Here is a 19,316-nt window from a genome sequence, read left to right on the forward strand (position 1 = left end):
GACTGGGATGTGACTGGGAGCTGGAGCTGGCAAAGCTGCTGCTTCACTGATAAACGGCCTGTGCTGGTCTCTGTTTCACTAACCACATCCCACCAAATAGCATGCAATGTAATATGCTGTTCAGCAGAGCTTTCTACGAAGGCTAATATTTCTATCTGGCTCYGCAGACAATTAGATGTGAATCTTATGATCAGTTAATTCACCTCTGCTTTATATATCAAGGGATAGAAGTGACTTAGTGTGTGCAGTAGAATGTGACGTTAACTTGGTGGCTCCTCCCAATACGTCACGCTGAACTTTGCTGCATCATATATGCCAAATTACATATGAGAGCAGCTTACTGCTGTTCTGATGGGCTCTCATATAGACAGGCAATAATTGTTACTTGCTAAATAGAAAGTGGCCTTCGCTCAAAGGCCAGTCCCTTTAAGTTCTGCAAAGCTTCCCAGACCTCTGCCTGAGGCAGACAAAGTATCAGCACTAGCAACTTTGTTTGTCCAAGTAGATCCATGTGATTCTGTAGCACAGTAAAAGTATTAACTACTAACTGATTAATAAATTACTCTCTAGCTGAACCCATTGTGAGGAAGGAACTTCATAACATGCCTGATGGGTCTGTATTCATCTACTGCCTAGTAGGAGACAGAGCCTAGTAAGTAAAAATGTTTTAATGCCAATGGCTGATGTAACTTTGTTATTCTTGGACTGGTGGCTAACTAACCTGTTGAAACTACTGACCAAACTGCCCTTTTCTGTGAAGAATGAATCATTTTGCAACTTTTGAGATCTACACCATCCCTAATGTGAACTGTCTGTGTACTTGTGCTGAGAACTGGGTTGGGGAGGTGGGGAGTGAGGCCCTTTGAATCATCCTTGTGGAAGAATTTTAACGAGCTGACTTCAAAGTGCATCTGTATAAGCTGTTATTCACCTTCCTTCTGAACAGCTGGAAAGATCCCAACAATGAATTCAGAAAGAATCTGAAACTAACAGGAGTGCCTACACTACTTAAATATGGAACAGTAAGTGATTTATTACATTTTTTGGGTCTATGTGCATTTGAGTGAGAAACTGGCAGGAGCTTGTGGCTATAAATTGGTATTTGCCATCCACATTGTCTTATGCCCTCTTATTTAAAAAGAGCAGACAATCAGAAAAATCTCTTCTGCCCTCCCCCCCTTCCTGGCTCAAACAGACAACTGATCTGTTTTCTGTAGAATTTTCTCTGTAATAAATGTAGTAAAATAGAGGTTGAAGGGGGAGAGAAAATTCTTAATAACATCTTGTTAGCTTCCTGACTTGCAGCTCCTCCAGCTTTAGAAAATCCAAATGACGAATTATGGGAGTGGAACAGTATTAGCGCAGTATACTTTGATTCAAACAGACTACAACTCTGACTCCCATGAACTCTCGTGCTTTTTAGTTGAGGACACTAAACCTGTCAGACCACGTTTTAACTTGTACAAGTTAATTAAATTAGCAGTTACTTTCTAAGGAATGACTCAGAGCAGAAAACCCTCAGGCATTTTTCAATTATGCCTCACTGCTTGCTCCCTTCAACTCCCACTTGCCATACATGAAAAACAATTGCTGAAGCAAGGCTAATGTTATATACAAATAGCTCTCGTCTTGAACAGGATTTTGAATCGCCCCTAAAACATCTTAACTTTTCTTTCAGCCTCAGAAGCTGGTTGAAGAAGAATGTTTTAAGGCAGAGCTCGTGCGTATGTTGTTTACTGAAGATTAAATCTTCCAGTAGTCAATCATTTATTAAGATGCTCATTTCAGTTATTTGCTCTGTCCTTTCAGGGGTCTTTGTTTTCCACACTATCATGGTTAATTACAACTTCTGAGTAGTCAAAATAAATGTCATATAAATTCTAGGTCCAAACCTTCCACTAAAATCTCAAAATGCAAAATTGTATCTTTCCTTTCTTCTTGAAATAAATTTGTATTTGCAACAAACAGTCTCTTTTCAAAGGAGCCRAGCTCACATTATGAAACACTTCATATACACTTTCTTCTTTCCCTCAACAGTGCATAGCTAAAGTAGATACTCTGTTTAAGGCTATCCACAAGCAACTATTCTTTTAAATAATTAACTAAATCTGTTAATGGTAGCGAAGTTGCTAGTGTAGTATATGCCTATTGACTCTTAACTCTTTATTGCATCCTTTCAGCCAAAAGGAATGTACTACTCTAAGCAAAGGGAAGGCATCTACTACTCTTTCTTAGAAGAATGCCGGCCAAACTACAGTTTCTAGAAAACAAAGTGAAGACTTAAAGTGTCCGTAAATCAATTTCCTACCAGATCAGCAGCAACTACTCTGTGTTCAGCCTAGATTTACTGAAGAAAAAGACTTACTTACTATTAAAGGTGTAGCTTAGCAATTAAGTGGGAAGAATAGGAGAAAGAAGAATCTGTGTATTCTTCCTAAATGAGATTTTTACATAGCTACCAAAGCCATTAAGACAAATTTTCAACACGTAAGATAGTTAATGGCTTATGTGTTCAGTCTAAGTATGATGAGCTGAAGACTAACAGTCTTGGTGTCACTGGTCACACACTGAAGTTTAATGGTCACAGTACCTGCTCTTACAAGAATGTGAAATATAGCATGAAGGGGTATTGTCTGAACGTATCCAGAAAGGAAAAAATTGTCTAAACTAAGCCTAATCTTTAGAAGCAGAACATTCAAGCTATACTGTATTTTTAACTTAGTTTAATAAATTGTATTTTTAACTGACAAGTCACATTATGTAGAAGTCCCTGAAGCCTAAGAGTTCTGCCACTTTTTGATTCTACATTTTATTCTTCATTACACAAAGAAAACTATACTCATTTGAATACAATCTAAAAATAAGAAAATTAAATCCCTGTCAGCTGCCAAAATCCATGTATCTTAAGAGAAAAAAAAATCCTGTACAGAAATAAACAAAGGGCAAATGCTTCTCTACTAGTGCAAGCATTTACACCCTTTTGTAACACAAGTTATTTTCACTACACTTACTGTAGGAAAGCCTACAAGCATCTAGTATTTCACTGGCAGAAAGTAAAGCGTGTATTCCATTAAAATACACTGACTTTAATGGAATAGATACAGCTACAGCCTATTCCTCTACCTTCTGTTTAGTATTTGCATAATATCTGACTGCAAGGTTTATATCACTTAACTTTGCTCTACTCCTGCAGTCCTTGTGTCTTCACACTTTGATTTCTGTCTCTAAAGTATACTGTAAGCAAAACTGCAAGACTCCCTGCAACAATGATTACCAGATAAACAGAAATGACATGTTATAGCTCAGCTCTGTTTCAAGGCAAACATCCACATTGTAGATTTTGTATATCTTCACTTTAACTTTGCTCATCCTGCAGTTGTAAAAAGCAGTACACAAGGGGGTTCTTAGCAACACTTTGAGATATAGCATTGTTCTCCAGGGAACATGCCTCTTAAAACCAGACTCTGAACTATACTTTTTTGTTAGATACTTAAGTGACAGTGCCCTAAAAAAATCCTACATTTTGTTTTCAAGAGGAACAAAGACCTGTAATAACACTCTTTTGAGACTGTTAATGCTACAGAATAAGTTACAGAACTATGAGTTTATTAGTCTTATATCTTTAAAATGTTGATACAAGTTACAGGGGGAAAAAAAAAAAGCCTAGTCACTTGATAAATCAAAAAGACTTTAGCAATAGAAATGAGGAGGTAAAGTTACATATTTATGTACACACAGCCAAAACTACCAAGAGTCCTCTCTTGTAAGTACTTGAAGTGATTCAAAGTACCACCTTGTCACTCTGCAGAATGTTTTTCATTTTACTGAGGTGTTGTTCTGTTGCTGCTGCTCTGCCAGTGCTTGCTGGAGTCGCATTCTTTTCCGTGAATAGTGTTGCCAGTGAAGAATCTGTTGCTCATCAATAAATTTAGCACACTGAGCATTTACCAGTTCTTTGCGGAAATGTTCATATTGGAGCAGCTCTAACATATGCAAACACTGAGGATACCTGCATTAAAAATAAACATATGCTTTAATAAAAATTTTTACAAGGTACACTAAGACTGGAGCCTCCAGTAATTCTGCAGCCCATTATTTTCGTTTTTCACGTACGTGCTTTACTCAAGTATCAACCCATTTAAAACTACAATATTCTAGACGCTAATACATACCTTAATAACGCTAGGAAACAAGGAGTCCAATAACATCTATAGATGCATACACATGCTTGCATAGGGTAACTTTTCTAATAGTTAGATTTGATTAAAACAAATACATATCAGCTACAATATCTATTTCAAGAGCTCATTTAAAGAGTAAAACCAAGAACTGTTTTCCCAAAATGTGAAGGAGAGTTGTAACACTAAGAAAAATGCAAAACCATCCTTTACTTCATATAAGCAACAACATTGCAAAAATCACTCTCAAAACATGGCTACTGGGCCTAACTGAAGTGGTTTTGTACCACAATGTTCAATATTGATATTTTAAACAAATGATAAACTGCAGATACAGTTTGCAAAAGAAAAATTCACTGCACAACTGATGAAAGACAAGTTCTATCATTTTGTCTATTTGTGTTATAGCTGGACTGTTGGAAATAGCAAAACACAGTGGAGAGGGCAAAAGTAGGGTTGCAGGCAGAAATCAAATACTGACATACTGCTACGCAGCACRTAACAAAGGGTGAACATCACATCATTAAAATTTAGAACACTAAGTGATTTTAACACTTACTTTAGGTATTTTGCATATTCAGGTTCCTTCCAATAAAGTAAATATTTAAGATAATTTACAAAAGCTTTGTCTTTGAAGTAGCCTCTCTGTGCAAGGACTGAAATAAGATGACAAATAAGGAACTGTCAGTTACAGAGGCAGGAAAAAAATCTGCCAAACTTGAAGAATACATATTCAAAAACTATACAAATGAACATTTGAGTCAAAACTTTACTTTAAAATTACAATCAAATTTTGATCAATTCAAGATGAAATAAATATACAAGGAAAAAGTATATTATATTTTATGTCAGCATTCTAAGCACAATAAGCTAGTCTCATCTCCCTTATGGTATGTGTCTTTCATGCAGCAACAAGGCAGAGAACAGCTTTTTAAAACAGAAAATTTTGACTGTAGCATCAAAATTGGCAGGGAAATTCAAGGGAGATAAGTACAGTATCTGAAACTATTATTAACACTTGTAAAATTCTGATTTTAGATAAAGGAATACTGTTATCCTGAAATTATTTTTATTACAGGCTTGAGCTTCTTATTTTCTTCTACATGTAGATGTATTTAATTTTATTTCAACAAATAAAACATTTTGCATTTAAACCCCCCTACCTGTTGTAAATCTGGACAAATGGAAATATTTACAGACTACCTTTATCCTGTGAAAGATCCATTTGCTTTTCTTTGTTTAGCATTACCAAAAATAATTAAGACCAATATTCATTTCTCAGGATGCTGACATTTACTTTGAAGTACTTACAGTTAAGATAATTTGGATTAGCCAGACATTGAACAAATTCCAACTCCAGCTGGAACCGCAGTCGATTTCCTGTATCATCTGATACAGATGAGAAAAATAGTAAGAACTGGACCCATACAATAGATCTGAAAGTCAGTTTCTCAGTTTGAGCAGTATATAGACAATATGTTTAAAAAGGAGTAGATAAAGCAGTAACTCCCCATAATCAACATGGATTCATTTAGCAAAAGTTCATTCATTACATGAATCAGTGTTGGCCTTGCATTCATAAATATGGTTGTTACAGCCAAGCAAGATGCAAGAAATGGAGGAAAGCATACTGACACTTGTTTAAAGTGAAGGAACAGGAAAAAGCAAGGAGCCTGGGATATTTATACAGGGAAAATTTAAGAAGCTGAGAAGAGGGCAGTGCGAACAGCCCACTGAAATCCTAGTTTTACATAACTGTAGAAGTAGTGCAAGGCAGCAGGTTTTTTTGCAGAAAGATGATGTCTTCATATGGTACATGAGKGAACACTGCAATGTTCTCACGCTACAATATATACCAGGCACTAGTGGAGACCCCCAAGGGGTTGATGCTGGGTCCAGTATTGTTTAACATCTTCACTAGTGACCTTGATGATGGGACAGAGCAAGTTTGCTGACAATACAAAACTGGGAGCAGTGGCTGATACACCAGCTGTCTGCGCCACCATTCAGCAGGACCTCAACGGGCTGGAGAAATGGGCCAACAAGAATCTCATGAAGTTCAAAAGGAAATGCAAAGTCTTGCACCTGGGGAGGAATAATCAATCCCCTGCACCAGTACAGGCTGGGGGTCAACTGGCTGGAAAGCAACTCTGCAGAGAAGGACCTGGGGGTCCTGGTGGACAAGTTGACCATGAGCCAGCAATGCGCACTTGCAACAAAGGTGGCCAACAGCATCCTGGGATGCATTAGAAGGAGCACTGCTAGCTGCTGGTGGAGGTGATCTTTTGCCTCTACTCCACACTGGCGAGACCACATCAGGAGTGCTGTGTCTAGTTCTGAGCTCCGCAGTATGAGAGAGACATGGACATACTGGAGCAAGTCCAGTGAAGGACTACTAACGGATTGGAGCATTATCGGTACGATACTTATATATGGAGGAATAGCTAAATTCGTATAAAAAAAAAAAACTTGAATAGAGAATATGAGACTAGTATAATGTAAGTCAAAAACATGGGAAAAGAAAAGCCAAGTGAAGAGAATTCATAAATCTCAAGTATAATGAACAAATAGCAAACCCATCTTGACCAAAGAAGGGCTCTCAATTCTCAGTGGCCTGCTGTCACCACTAGAGACCACTCATTCACAAGCCTGTGAGGCTAATCTTCAATTCCCAGCTGAAACCATGAACGAATTTTAACATCAGAATATAGATGTTCCCAAAGCAGCTGCACCTAAACACACTTTTCTTTTTCTAAAAAGTTATCCGGGTATAGTTACCAGCCCGTCGCGGGCTATGAAAACTAGTGCTTTCTACAGAAATAAAGATCAGGGACGGGACGAGTTAGACTGAAGGACGTGCGGTCCCAGATTTGCAACTCAGAGTCTTGAGCCCCGGGAAACGTTAAAAACGAAGTCGGGGTCGGCACCCGCGGAGAAGGGGGCAAGGTCGCGCGCCGAGAGGGGCGCGCGGGGGAAGCGGCGCCGGCCGGGGGGGCCAAGGCTGCGGGCGCCGCGGACGCGGCAAGGCCCGGAGCACAGGGCGCCGAGGCCGGGCAGCCTCCCCCGCGCCCCCGCCCCGAGGGAGCGGGCTCAGCGCCGCCCGCGGGTCGGCCCCAGCCTGCCCTGCGGGAGCGGCCTCCTCGGGCCGCGGAGCAGCGGGAGCAGGCCGCACCCGCCAGCGCCAGCCCCGCCGCCTCTCGCCGCGCGGCCCCGCACCGCGAGCGCCGGGCGGGGAGCGGCCACCGCCCGCCCGCCCTCACCTGCCTCCATGGCGGCACCTCTGGCTGCGCACCCCCCCCCAGCACAAGATGGCGACGGCCACACCCCGGGCGGTTGGACGGAAGCCCGACAGCGAGAGGCACCGAGGCAAGCCGGGAAGGCGGCGGCGGTTGCCCGGCAACGGGGGCGGAGGCGGGGCCTCGGCCCGCGCGGGGCGGGGCTCCTAGCGCGCGGGCGACGCAACGGCGGGCTGACGTCGTAGTCAGGGGCGTTGCTAGGGGAGAAGGCTTCCCGTTTACCGCCATTTTCTTCTGGTGAAAAGGGTGTCTCAAGTGGTATTTGTCATTCACAGTTCTCAGACATATGATGATAGGGTTCCTACTTCAGCACTGTATGTTTAGGTACTTATATCAAATCCCTTGGAAAAATGATGATAATTTTAATTCTTCGGTTTCCAGTTATGAGGGAAATACACGATACACAGAGGGATTACTTTTCCCACAACGATATTACACAGAAAAGCACAGATAAGATTGACAGAAATTTGAATTTTGAGTGTGATAGGCCTCATCTCTTCCCCGCTGTGAGGGGGCACTTCTTGTGTGTTCAGGGCAGCAGGGCCCATAAYGATGTGCATCCAGAGGCTTCGGTATCCACGTGCGAACCAGGACTGACGACAGTATCGGGAAATGTCCTCTCCTTTCAAACTGCTTGGCCATCCCGTGCTCTCCTGCAGCCCAGTTCAAACCATGAAGTGGCAGAGGCTGCTAAAATCAAAGTGCAAGCTCCAGGGTGTTTTTCAGACAGTCAAAGCTCAGTTTGATATCAATCACTTCACTCTGAGAACAAAGCAAACTGACCTCCAGAACCTTTACTGGCCACCTTTATGCAGCAGTTACCAAAAATTTGCAAGCTTTACTTTCTGGAAAAAAAAGTCACATGTGAAATGTTACTTCCATTGTGGTCTAGTGTAGGCATAAATGTATCATCCTTGTATCTGCATTTTCTAGGCTTGTTTTTTAGAAAAAATTGTTCTTCTGCTAACAGTAATATGGCTGTTATCCAAATATAATAAATCAGCCATGTGACCTATCATCAAGTAGATAAGTAAAGAGGACATCTTAAGCGTGCATTTTGAGAGTGTTTTCTTTATAGTTCTGTACTGCCCCAAAAGCAATGGCAACAGAATTTCTGGAGGAGATCCATAAATTAAACGTAACTGACCCTGCAGAAATGATGGACTTGGCTATCGAATGGGTGCGGAAGTCTTTTCCAGATGTGGAATCAGTTTCTACAGAGACATTGCAAAGYTGGTTGGAGGAAAAGCCAGAAGAACTACTTATTTTCGTAAGTAATTTGGTGCTTAGGAATTAAAGCAAGTCATGCTTAAAATCAAGCAGAAATGATTATTTGCCATTCTAATCTCTTTATAATCTACATTAAGAGGTTACTACTTTTCTAATTCTACAAAATATTTTAAGTTAGAATTTAATAAAATTGATTTTAAAAATTGTGTTATTAAACCTAGCTCTAATAGAGAGAGAAATGAAATTAAAACCAAGGAATTCTATGAACAGCAGAACTTAGGATATCAGGTTTCCTGTGACTTCCTTCTGTGGGGTGTTGCAGTGTCTAAAACACTAACTGCACTTCAGCTATAGCCTCCCCTCGGTGGAAGCTGTAGGAGAGTCTTGTCTCTAGACGGCATCTGTATCTACAGCCAGACTGCCTTGAGCCCATAATGAATATCTCCATGCCAGGATTTTTCATACTACTGCCCTGTCACTATCATTGCTCTTTTGGGGGGCACTGACATGGCCTGGAGTGTTCATTTTTGCCAAGAATCTTTGCATTTATGTTTCAGTCGTTGCAGGCGTTAGTGAATCGTCAGTTCTCTGGGTTTCTCAAGAAGGCCCCATGTTCCAGATCTGAACTTTTCATGCTTTAGCATCACAGATTTGATGTACAATGTGGCTAAACAACCTTGTAGAGAAAATTAACGTTGGAAAAATGGTTTGTTCTGTCCTGAAAGGCAGCTTTTACCAGATAGGCAATTCCGTTCCAATTCCATTAGAAAGCACCTTTGGGGGCAATGTTCTAGACATGCCTTTTTTTCCAGATCAACATATGCTTGAGCTAAGAAGGATAAAAGAAAATGACCTTGTGTTGTATTTGCAGAACATTCATTTTAACTTTGTACTAGATCAGCTACTGTTGATTAGGTCCAGAGCAGAACAAAATTGGAAAGTAGAGATCAACCCTAAAATACATTTTGATTTTTTTTTTCTTTTTGTGTACTGGAGAGAGATTTGGGACTGAACTTTGTTTTGTTTGTAATAGCAACTTTACAATGAGCCAAGGAGATTTCAGTCAACCTCTCTAGTTAATTCTTCATCAGCTTAAAAAGTTGGCTCAGAGTGAAACCAGTTAATAAATAGTTAATTAATAAATAAAATTCCAAGAGTGCAGAGTGGAGCTGCACTGTTGCATCAGCACCCTGGCGAGGAGCCCAGCTTCTGAGGTTGTAAATTTATTCCAAAAGTTACAGTTCTGCCTCATGTCACATACTAGTTTATTCAGACCTTGGCTAAAATAAACCTCTGTGGTTTAGCACTGTCAACCTAGCTTAGCTTCAGTGCAGTTGTATCATTAGGCACTTGCGCCACAGCACACTGTGTACAGGCTTACAGGGTTACCTGAAACCTGACAGTTTTTTTTTAAGGAGGTGATTGCTATTTTCATTTGTTAAACTATCTTGGTGTCTTGGTTAGCAATTTTCCATAATACTATCTTTTTCTATGTAGTGTGATTTTTTTCACCCTGGGAACTGGGTTACAAAAATATCTAAAAAGGATTTGTGCTTATTTTTTCTTAATAAAATAGTGTTGCTTTTTTCAGACAAGGTTTTAGTGGTTGTGGAATACAACCATTACTATATCAAAACATATCAAGTCACTCCCCAGTAAACACAGACTTTGGGCTAAAAGCAGAGATCAAACAGATCCCACGTGTCTGCATTGCTATTCTGGAATGTGATTTCTCTCCCAAGACTGACTTCAGAGGAAAGGATCCTATGAAAGGGTTGGTCACAGGAACTAAATTACTATGTAGGTTTGCTAGAATTAAGTCAAGCATTTCAATTTTTGACCATCAAAACTAGGAACAAAATTGAAAGTCAGGGCCATACTATAACGGCCAAGAACATTCTCTAGGAAAAGATGGATTTTTTTCCTCAGTTCAGTCAAACATCCAGGGGATAGGTGTTAACATATGACTGTGAGCCAGGAATTTTCCTTATTATTGCTGTAAAACAGTGGCAACATCCCTTCCTCAGTTTCTCCTTCTGTAGGGATTAGACTGCAATCCCTATTATTGACTCTGTCTGAACACTGTTGCCTGGCCTTTATTTTCTCTAAAGCATTTTGACAGAATATGCTAAAATTAAAGTTGGCGGTGAATTATGGTGGATATATATGTTAAATAAAGATATATTACTTAATGAACACAAGCAGATGAGATACTGCTTTCCACCTTAAGTAAATTAACCTGTTGAAAGTTGAAAATTGCATTCAAGAAGAGACACACGGCTGCAGTGGTAATTACAGATGGTAGCTAAGTGACAATAAAATCAGTTTTGTGACATGTCTTTATAAATGTTGTATTTAGGAAAACCCTAGATAGCAGGTACCAAAGGTCTTTCCAGGTCCATGAGGTATCATAATGTGTCTACTAATATCTGTAGTTTGATTTCAATGTCTGGACGTAACCTGTCTTTCCAGCTGCCACACATACCTTCAGTCTTTTCTAGTGTTAAATGAAGTATCCTCCATCTGGCAAAAAAATGACTCTCCTTTAGTATTTGAGATATTATAAAGGTACTTGTTTTTTTGCAGGACTCAGTCATTCAGTTTCAGACCGATAACAAAGTGTTTCCTGCAGCTAGTGTGAGATCTCATATGCTCATCACTATGACTTAATTCAAAGTGCCTTTTGAGGGCTTAGGGATGGAAACTATTACCCTGTAATTAAAGTTATCTATCCCAGTCAACTGTGCTGTTTTTCACACTGGATAGTTGTAACTGACAATAATATAATTTTTAGCTGAGTATGTTTTCCACTTATTTAAGCACAAACCTTATACTGATGAGTTTCAGAGAATATGACAAACTAGAGGCTAGATTCTGGCATTTTTAGTCATGTTGAAGAGTACTGCACTGGCAATAATTCCTTTTTAGAAAATGGAAAAGTGTATGGAGTAAGTTATAATAAATCATCAGTAGAAGTTCCAGAATCTGTCCTGACATAGAGACACAACCATGAGATGGAGCCAATTCTGAGATCTGAAAGCAGCAAGGTTCCATTATACACTGGAGAAAATATAGTCATATCTTATCTGAAGTGCTATTAGATCTTGAAGGTGGACACTGAGAAAGTGGGATGTTGCAAAGAGTCCATCTGAGATCATAGCACAGTGCATTGGCATCAGAAAGAAARGAAGATACAGCAAGGCTTTATGTTTGAAAGCAGTGATCCTGTGGAACAAAAAGTACTTCATACCCAATGCCTTGACCCCAAGCCATCCCCTTTGATTCATACATTTAACCATCTACTTTAGCATAGAAAGCAAACTTGTCATTATCCATATCAATACATCTTAAAGGATTTTATCCATAAAATGTCAGACAGATTTTTGCAGACTGGAGAGTATCCTGTGTTAAATATGGTTAAATAACAGAGAACAGGCTACACATTATGTTATATTTATAACAAGTCAGTACAAAGTCTGCAATTTTTTTACTCCCATGCTATAATTGTAACTCAATAGAAGCAAGATCATAGTTATCACTGACTGAAACAATTGTTAGAACATGTTTAATTAAAGGCTTAACTGTTCACTGAGTTCTATTTTTGAGGTCAAGAAACTGGCAGATAACGTGCATTTCAAAAGCCAGCCTATGATAGCCTAGGTAGAACAATCTTAATCTGAAGACTATTAAACGAAGTTGTAAATTTGGTGAGCCAAAGGCTTGAAAGTCTGTTGCTTGTTGCAGACACAGAAATRTGCACACATACAACTATAGTATTCCTCCAGCTTCGGACAAAAATTTAGAACAAAGATACCTTGAAGTTTAGATGTCGTGTTGTATATTTCGCATGGTCAGAAAGTATTTTATGTTCTTCTTTAATGATCTGGTTAAAAAATATGTCAATGTTCTATTCTTAGGACATCCGGAAGGCAGATGAATTTGAGGTCAGCCATTTGCCAGGAGCAATACGTATCGACCCTGAGAGTAACAATATACAAGAAATTCTGCAGGAACATCTTCAGAAAGGTATTGCTTGTCATTTGAAGCCCTTTTAAAGATGCTATAAGGGAATATTGCTGAATTGAACCAGGGTAAGTGGGGCCTGATTTGCAGAAACTATTAGCCTGTCGAGTACCAAACATGCCAGAAAAAACAGTCTTTCCCCAGTAAAAAAGGAATGCAAAACCTCCTGAGTCTGAGATCCATAGCCAAGCTTACAGAACGATATACTGAAGATCACAGATATTGTTATCTATTTTATAATGGTTGCAAATACGAACAATTTCTCTTATTTTCCATTATCTATTTTGGATTACCATTACAGTTATTTCATTTTTTGAATAAAAGTCTGATAATGATTTAGTTTGATCCACTTTTAAGCCATTGCATTTTTAGGTTCTTCTACTGTGACACTCAGCTGAAGGSTGCAGGGAAAACACCATAAAGAGTTTTGCTTCAAACTAAGGAAATTGTTGGCATGATTTTGAAATTCATGAAAACTATACCCCCTCTATTTTATATTATGTTTTGGTTGTGTTCAGCAAGTAAGAAACAAATGGTTAATTTGGTGCTTAAACTAATAGACATCCTCACACAAACTACAGATGAGGGCATTATTCTTAATAATCACAACAACAGACTGGCAGTTCTGCCAGATGGCATAGTAACAAATATTTTCCGTACATGAGAATATAAGATTTTGTTTTTAAAAAATAAGGAAGTTTTCTAGCACCACAGTTGAGAACTGTTTGAAATTGTGACACCCTCCTTCCCCCAACTATAGCCTGAAAGCTTAAGAGCCGAATAAGACTTCCTTCACCACACACACAGGGACACTGTGAAATGTAAATTTTGGGTGTCTAGGTTTAGATTGTTTGGATTTGGTTACACCAGACTAGCAAGTAGGGTGTTTTTATAGATTTTGTAGTTGGTAAATAAATTTTAATTCCACCTCTAGTTACACTTTTTTTTTTCTATTTCAGAACATGAAAAGCAGAAACATGTAGTTTGCTACTGCACTGTGGGATACAGAGCTTCCCTGACAGCTCAGAGCCTGAATGAGTTCTTGTCTAGTGAACGTGGCCAAAAACTCAAGCCTTTTCTGAAGATTTATAATGTAATAGGGGGGCTGGCAAAATGGGCCAGAGAAAGAAAGGGGATGGTAGACAAGCAAGAGCGTTCAACACATCTTGTTCACCCCTATGATGCTGATTGGGCCAAACTGCTGGAACCTGAGCTGCAAGCTCAGATCTGAAGGAGTTTTAGACTTAACTGGGGCCCCTAGTAAATCAGAGCCCTCAAACCAAATAGTAATGCTAATTATGTTGGAGAGCCAGACTTGAAGATGTTGGGCTTGTAGGTGCTACTTTAATGTTAGTGATAACAGAGAGTGAAAATGCATACTGATGTACTGGTTCAGACCCCAAGACTGACTTTCCCCAGGTATAAACTGAAAGAGCAGCTGAAGTTCATACAGATCTGCCAGCTGAAGTCAGCTGAAGATCAAAACAATAAAATCCCAGGCATATAGTTTCATTGCAAACTGTAGGACAAATGCTAAACCAAATGCAGTGTTGAGCATATGGGGTGTAAGCAAGAGAAACATTTGCATTGTCCTATATTGGCCTGCCAGTCCTCTTATTCCAGAACAGAACGGGGACTTCCATTTCATGAAACATTTTTACCTGCCACCAGGTCCATTGTGCTGCTAACGATAAGTATTAACAATCTAATAAAAATGAGTCATGCTAATGAAATCATCAGGGCTAAATAGAAAAAAACCACCCAATTTATTTCCAGCTTTTAAACTCCCATCTTAACTGTTTAACTTAAGAGAGTAACTGTCCCCTCACCTTGTACAGGGACATCTAACTGTACTAGAAATAACACTACAGCTACTTTTATAGGTAAAGGAAAGACAGCTCAAAAAGCATAATCACTAGTAATAAAAATGTTATGATTAGTGAGATTCCTTCCTGCTGGCAAGTAAAATTCTAAGTATCCTGTATAAACTCACCCACAAGCTCATCCACACATGAAGAAGATAACTTTGATTCTTGGTCATTGCAAAGGTGGTGCACAAATCATTACAGTTTCATGGATGCCTACATAAATATTTGGCAAGAATATAAACCCTCTCTTTAGCTGCATGCTAGCCAATTTATACTTAAGATTATACAGCATTCAGTCAAACAAAAGTATTGAATTCCTTAGGAAGCAAGTTTAAATATAACTGTTGTAAGCAAGGACTGTAACCTTTGAACTTTAGGACTATAGTAGGATATGTTTGAATTACGCCTAACATATAAACTTAAGTAGCTTCAAGTAACCTAGAGTTTATGAATTATTACAGAATTATGCTGATAAAGCACATCTTGACATGTTATTTGCATTACATTCAACTTTATTTTCTTGCTCTATTGCAAAGTTAAAAATCTTAATTAAAATATGTTGAGATTAATTGGCATAAAAACATAGTTTCTCTGCGGTGGGTTCTTTACAGTCCCTTTGTTCCTTGCTCGCGTCTGATAATTAATAATATGTTTCAGCTGGTTAGCTGTTTTTTCTAGCTCAGTGAGAGCAGCCTATTGCTGTTTGAATCTATGCCTTTTCCTAGACCACTTTATTTTAAAAAAATTGAAGGTTTTTTTATGTACAGTTTTATATAGAACGTTACAACTAAGAGAAATGTGAAACTATAACTATCACTATAATTATAATTTCTGAGATGCCTGATTTTGCAGTCCTCCAGTTTAACCCTGGCAAAAAGAAAAGGAAAAAAGTCTCAAGGTCAGATCCTTTGTTTTTTATTTATTTTAATATTATATTTTTCCTCGTTATTTTTGCTTTCTCTTAAGCATATTAAGATCAGTATAATCCTTTCCATTTTCTTAATTGGGTTTTGGGTCTATCATCAACCCAGCTATAAGATTCTCTTTGGAAACTCAAGAGGGAACGGCTGAAAATTTTAGTGCAAGGTGAGTGCTTACTGCATTGAATTGCATTTTTGTGACTAAACACAGACCAGTAAATATTTAGACTCCTGAGATGGAATACAGGGAAAGCTAATTAAACCATGTTAAAACAACCAGCCATTCACTCGAGGCAAACTGTACTGTTGTTTGATCAACGAGGAAGATGAGAAAAATAAAGATGCTGCTAGGAAACATAGGCTACGAGAAGAGCTCTTGTGCCTACCCCTTATACCTAACATGTGGAGCTTCTGAATGGTTGAGGCTAACAGACATCAGCAGGTTAAAGATACTCATGGAGCAATACTCATTTCACTGGAGACAGACATCTTGACTTTACACCCAGCTGAATGTGTCGGTGATCTTGCAGGGCATTGCTTACTTTTCTTTCTTCTTCCTATCTCTGCACAACGGTAAATATACTAAGATACCTCAGTGTGCTGCTGTTATAGCTCCTGCTTTTCTAGAAACGGCTTACCAGCCATCTAGTCTCTTCACAGGATTTTTCCTGGGTGCTTTGCACCTACATCATCCATGCATCTTCTCTAAAGACTAGCATTTTGAATGGTAAATAGCAAGAAAATTATTTAAAATGTCATTCTAGGAGTACAAGAACTAAGAAAGCCTAATTTGCTATGAGCAAAATTTCTAGTGACAATTTGTGGTCAAAGTTGTCTTCTGGAGTTCCCTTGTGACATTTCTCATTGTTAGGGCATAACCAGGTCTCTCTTCTAACCAGATACATATTTTTCCAAGATTCTCTCCCCATCCAACAATCTGGCCTGAAATCAGCCAGTGGGTCCTGGAAATATTTGGACACACAGACGGACAGCATAACTGCATAAGCTTTGCTTCCACAGTCTGTTGTAGGGACCAGACGGGTAAATGATCATGGGGTTGATGCTGCCTTGTTATCTCTGTCTCTGGATTCTTCTTTGTCATCTAAGGGACTAGCCGGACCTACAGGCTCCATATGATTGCAGCCTGAAGCCAAGAGCAGTCCCAGTTAACCTCACCTCGGGACCTTGAGACAAATTCCATGACTTTTCACTGGTAGAGACCTCATAAAAACTGGTCGTGGAATTTACATGTTGTCTACAGGCCATTTAAGACGTACTGGTCTGCCACAGAATGCCAGTTCAGTGAGCCTAATACATCGAATTAAAAACATTTTGGCTCAGATTTCTGTCAAAGCCAAAGCTGGGATCTGAGGGACCCTTGTCTTTGTTCCTGGTCCTTCAGCTACAAGGCAGGGGAGCCTGTGAGAACCTTAATAAAAATACCCAAAGAATCAGTTGATTGCACTCAGGTGTAAGGTTACTACTGGCAGTTGTGACACTGCCTTTTATGTGACTTTTGTCACCTTGACCTTGTCATCTGATAGAGACCAGCACATAAAACCCTTTTTTCTCTTCCCAGCACTCCTGCACCTCAATCTCTTATTACATGTGATAATAACAGATTACATCTTAGATACTGGGGAGAGATCAAAATCTATTCCAGAATTAAAATAATTACTACAAATCAAAATGCACATTTTCTGTGACCCCACAAACATGTTTAGAAAGGGAATATTTAAAAAAAAATGGAAATCCTGACTGCTTCTACCAACCATTCTTTTATGGGAATCTTTAACCACAAACCACATAATATACACACACTAACTACAAGGCAGATGATCTTCCCAGGGTTTTAACCTCACATTTTCAAAGTTTCCAGGTCTTTTAATTATTTCCTCAGAGCTGATATAAAAATACAGAGGGCAGAGAAAAATCACCGCTTTTTGCCAAAGAGAAGGGATCTGTTTTCTTGGGAGATGTAGCTGCAGATGTAACATCTCCAGTGTTCAGGAAATATTCAGACCTCAGGTTTTGTGACRGGGCTAGGTTTGCTGTCAGTGGAGGTGCAGACAAAGTAATAGGGAAGGCTATTCAAATCCGCCCTCAGAAAAAAAGTTGAAGTACCCTGTCTTTGTTATAAAGATGAGAAAACCCTACGCAAGATTGAAAATGAGTAAAAAGAATTCTGACCTTTTATTTCCCTCTGACTTCTTGAAAAGTGAATTTTATTTTCTCACAAACTTTTCTTATCTATCAGCCTTTGCAACATCACTGTTATCTACAGGCTCCTCCAGTAATGAATCCTGCTTTTAACCCATGTGGATTTATGGGGATAGGCAGAAGTGTGCTAACAGGATAGAGGCTCCTTCTTCCCTTATTGCTGCTCAGGGCATCACCATTCCCTCATATATCTACTACAGGTACAGTGGGCCCACCTCCCTCTCCAAACTGGTTGTCCCTTGCGGTTGATCTTGAACAGTCATTTCAGGATTCAGAGCTCAAATTCCACAGAGGAAAAAAAACAAGTCCATTAGCTTTTTTTCCTGAAACTAAGAGGAAGAGGGGAGACACAGCCCCAGACCTTCCTACTCCTCAGCCTGACTCAACTCCTGAGCATTCAGGAGCTGAGCTGCCCCTCAACAACATTTAACAAATCCACTGGATTAGCTGGAGACCTAGCTTGAACCTCCCTACAATTCACTTCTGAATCCCATTGCCGTTTCTCAGATACTAGGTTTCCTGAGTGAAAGAGTCACATTCCAGAATAAGATGACATTTCTGGGAATAATAAAACAATAAAGAAGATCATTTTCTTTTGCAGGAAATGACAGTGTCATCTCCATCCCTTGAGATCCTTCCTTGCACAGAAAGGCTCATTTTAGGACTTTGAAAAAGAGAAAGGAAGAAGAAGAAATCAATTCCCAAACTTTGTCTTAAATCACAGCATTCTCATGGTAGACTCGCTGCAATTTGCTTGCATGATATAATAGCCCTTCATCAACAATTTTTCCTTGTGTCTTTTGCCTACAGTTATCAAGTGCAGCCAAACAATCCAGCTGAAGCTTTAATAGCTCCAGTGCAGAAGGGCACAGCAGAGGGAAAACGTTATTCGCAGATTTTTTTTTTTTTTCCATGTAGGAATAGGCAGCTCCTTTATCAGCAACATTCAGAAGTGATTAGAAAGGAGAGGAACATGTGTCCTGTCCACATTTGGGATGCTAGGATTCCTGGAAACTATTCCCAGTTTTGGGAGAATAGTCAAAACAGTCTGATTCTTAAAATCTTGTGCCTTCTCCTTTTAAGTGCAAGAGCTGCAGCAGTAAGTCATAGTCAGAGTTGTCCTAAAGAGGTCTGGCCACCACATACATCTCTGGTTAATCTCAGCCATTTAACAGGCTGCCAGATTCCATTGTTGCACCCGAACGTTCTTCTCTTTCTGGTTGAACTTTCCTGCAACAGCTCCAGCACTCTCACGCTGCAAAAGGTTGCTATATTGTGCAGTCTTGCACAGAATGACCCAGCTAGGCAGGCTTTATAAATACTTTACAAAGTGTATGCACTTGGAGCTCTCATCTGCATAAGGCTAATAAGTGCAGATGCCTTCTTGCCTCCCAGTACTCTATTAGGGTCTTTTTCTGATCTTTTGTCTCCTGCTGTTATAGTCCTTCAACCTACAGCAGAGAAAAACTGGCTCAGCCTTTTTAATTTCCATTCCTTGAATGTTGCTCAGGAGGCAGAGAATCCCAACCTTCTCCCTGGCCCTCCAACCTGCTGATGGATCGATTCAAACGCAGCGCAGTG

The 19,316-nt window shown here is 39.5% G+C and overlaps 2 protein-coding genes across 2 annotated transcripts in view; one reads left to right on the plus strand and one right to left on the minus strand.

Moving 5' to 3' along the window:
• Window positions 1–1,967, plus strand: part of TXNDC17 (thioredoxin domain containing 17) — a 2,513-nt gene extending 546 nt beyond the window's left edge. Inside the window, exons 2-4 of the mRNA XM_026075934.1 lie at window positions 571–652; window positions 947–1,022; window positions 1,679–1,967. Coding sequence (XP_025931719.1) covers window positions 571–652; window positions 947–1,022; window positions 1,679–1,747 — 227 coding nt within the window. The 3' untranslated portion in view covers window positions 1,748–1,967. The remainder of the gene's footprint in view (window positions 1–570; window positions 653–946; window positions 1,023–1,678) is intronic.
• Window positions 1,968–3,585: 1,618 nt separating this feature from the next.
• MED31 (mediator complex subunit 31) lies at window positions 3,586–7,543 on the minus strand. Its single transcript, XM_026075933.1, has 4 exons — window positions 7,439–7,543; window positions 5,490–5,567; window positions 4,738–4,834; window positions 3,586–4,009 (listed from the first exon to the last, which is right to left on the minus strand). The coding sequence occupies exons 1-4, from the start codon at window positions 7,446–7,448 to the stop codon at window positions 3,817–3,819; spliced, it is 378 nt and encodes a 125-aa protein (XP_025931718.1). The 5' UTR covers window positions 7,449–7,543; the 3' UTR covers window positions 3,586–3,816.
• Between the last annotated feature and the right edge of the window lie 11,773 nt (window positions 7,544–19,316).

This window comes from Apteryx rowi, unplaced genomic scaffold (genome assembly GCF_003343035.1).
Source record: "Apteryx rowi isolate R43461 unplaced genomic scaffold, aptRow1 scaffold_414, whole genome shotgun sequence".
Classification (NCBI taxonomy): Eukaryota; Metazoa; Chordata; class Aves; order Apterygiformes; family Apterygidae; genus Apteryx; species Apteryx rowi.

Bases quoted from the DNA above. Each gene is read 5' to 3' on its own strand.
- MED31 (XM_026075933.1), bottom strand. The intron at 4,835-5,489 runs GTAAGTACTTCA...ATCTTATTTCAG, and splicing joins TAATCCAAATTATCTTAACT to TCCTTGCACAGAGAGGCTAC. The intron at 4,010-4,737 runs GTAAGTGTTAAA...TTTTTAATGCAG, and splicing joins GAATATGCAAAATACCTAAA to GTATCCTCAGTGTTTGCATA.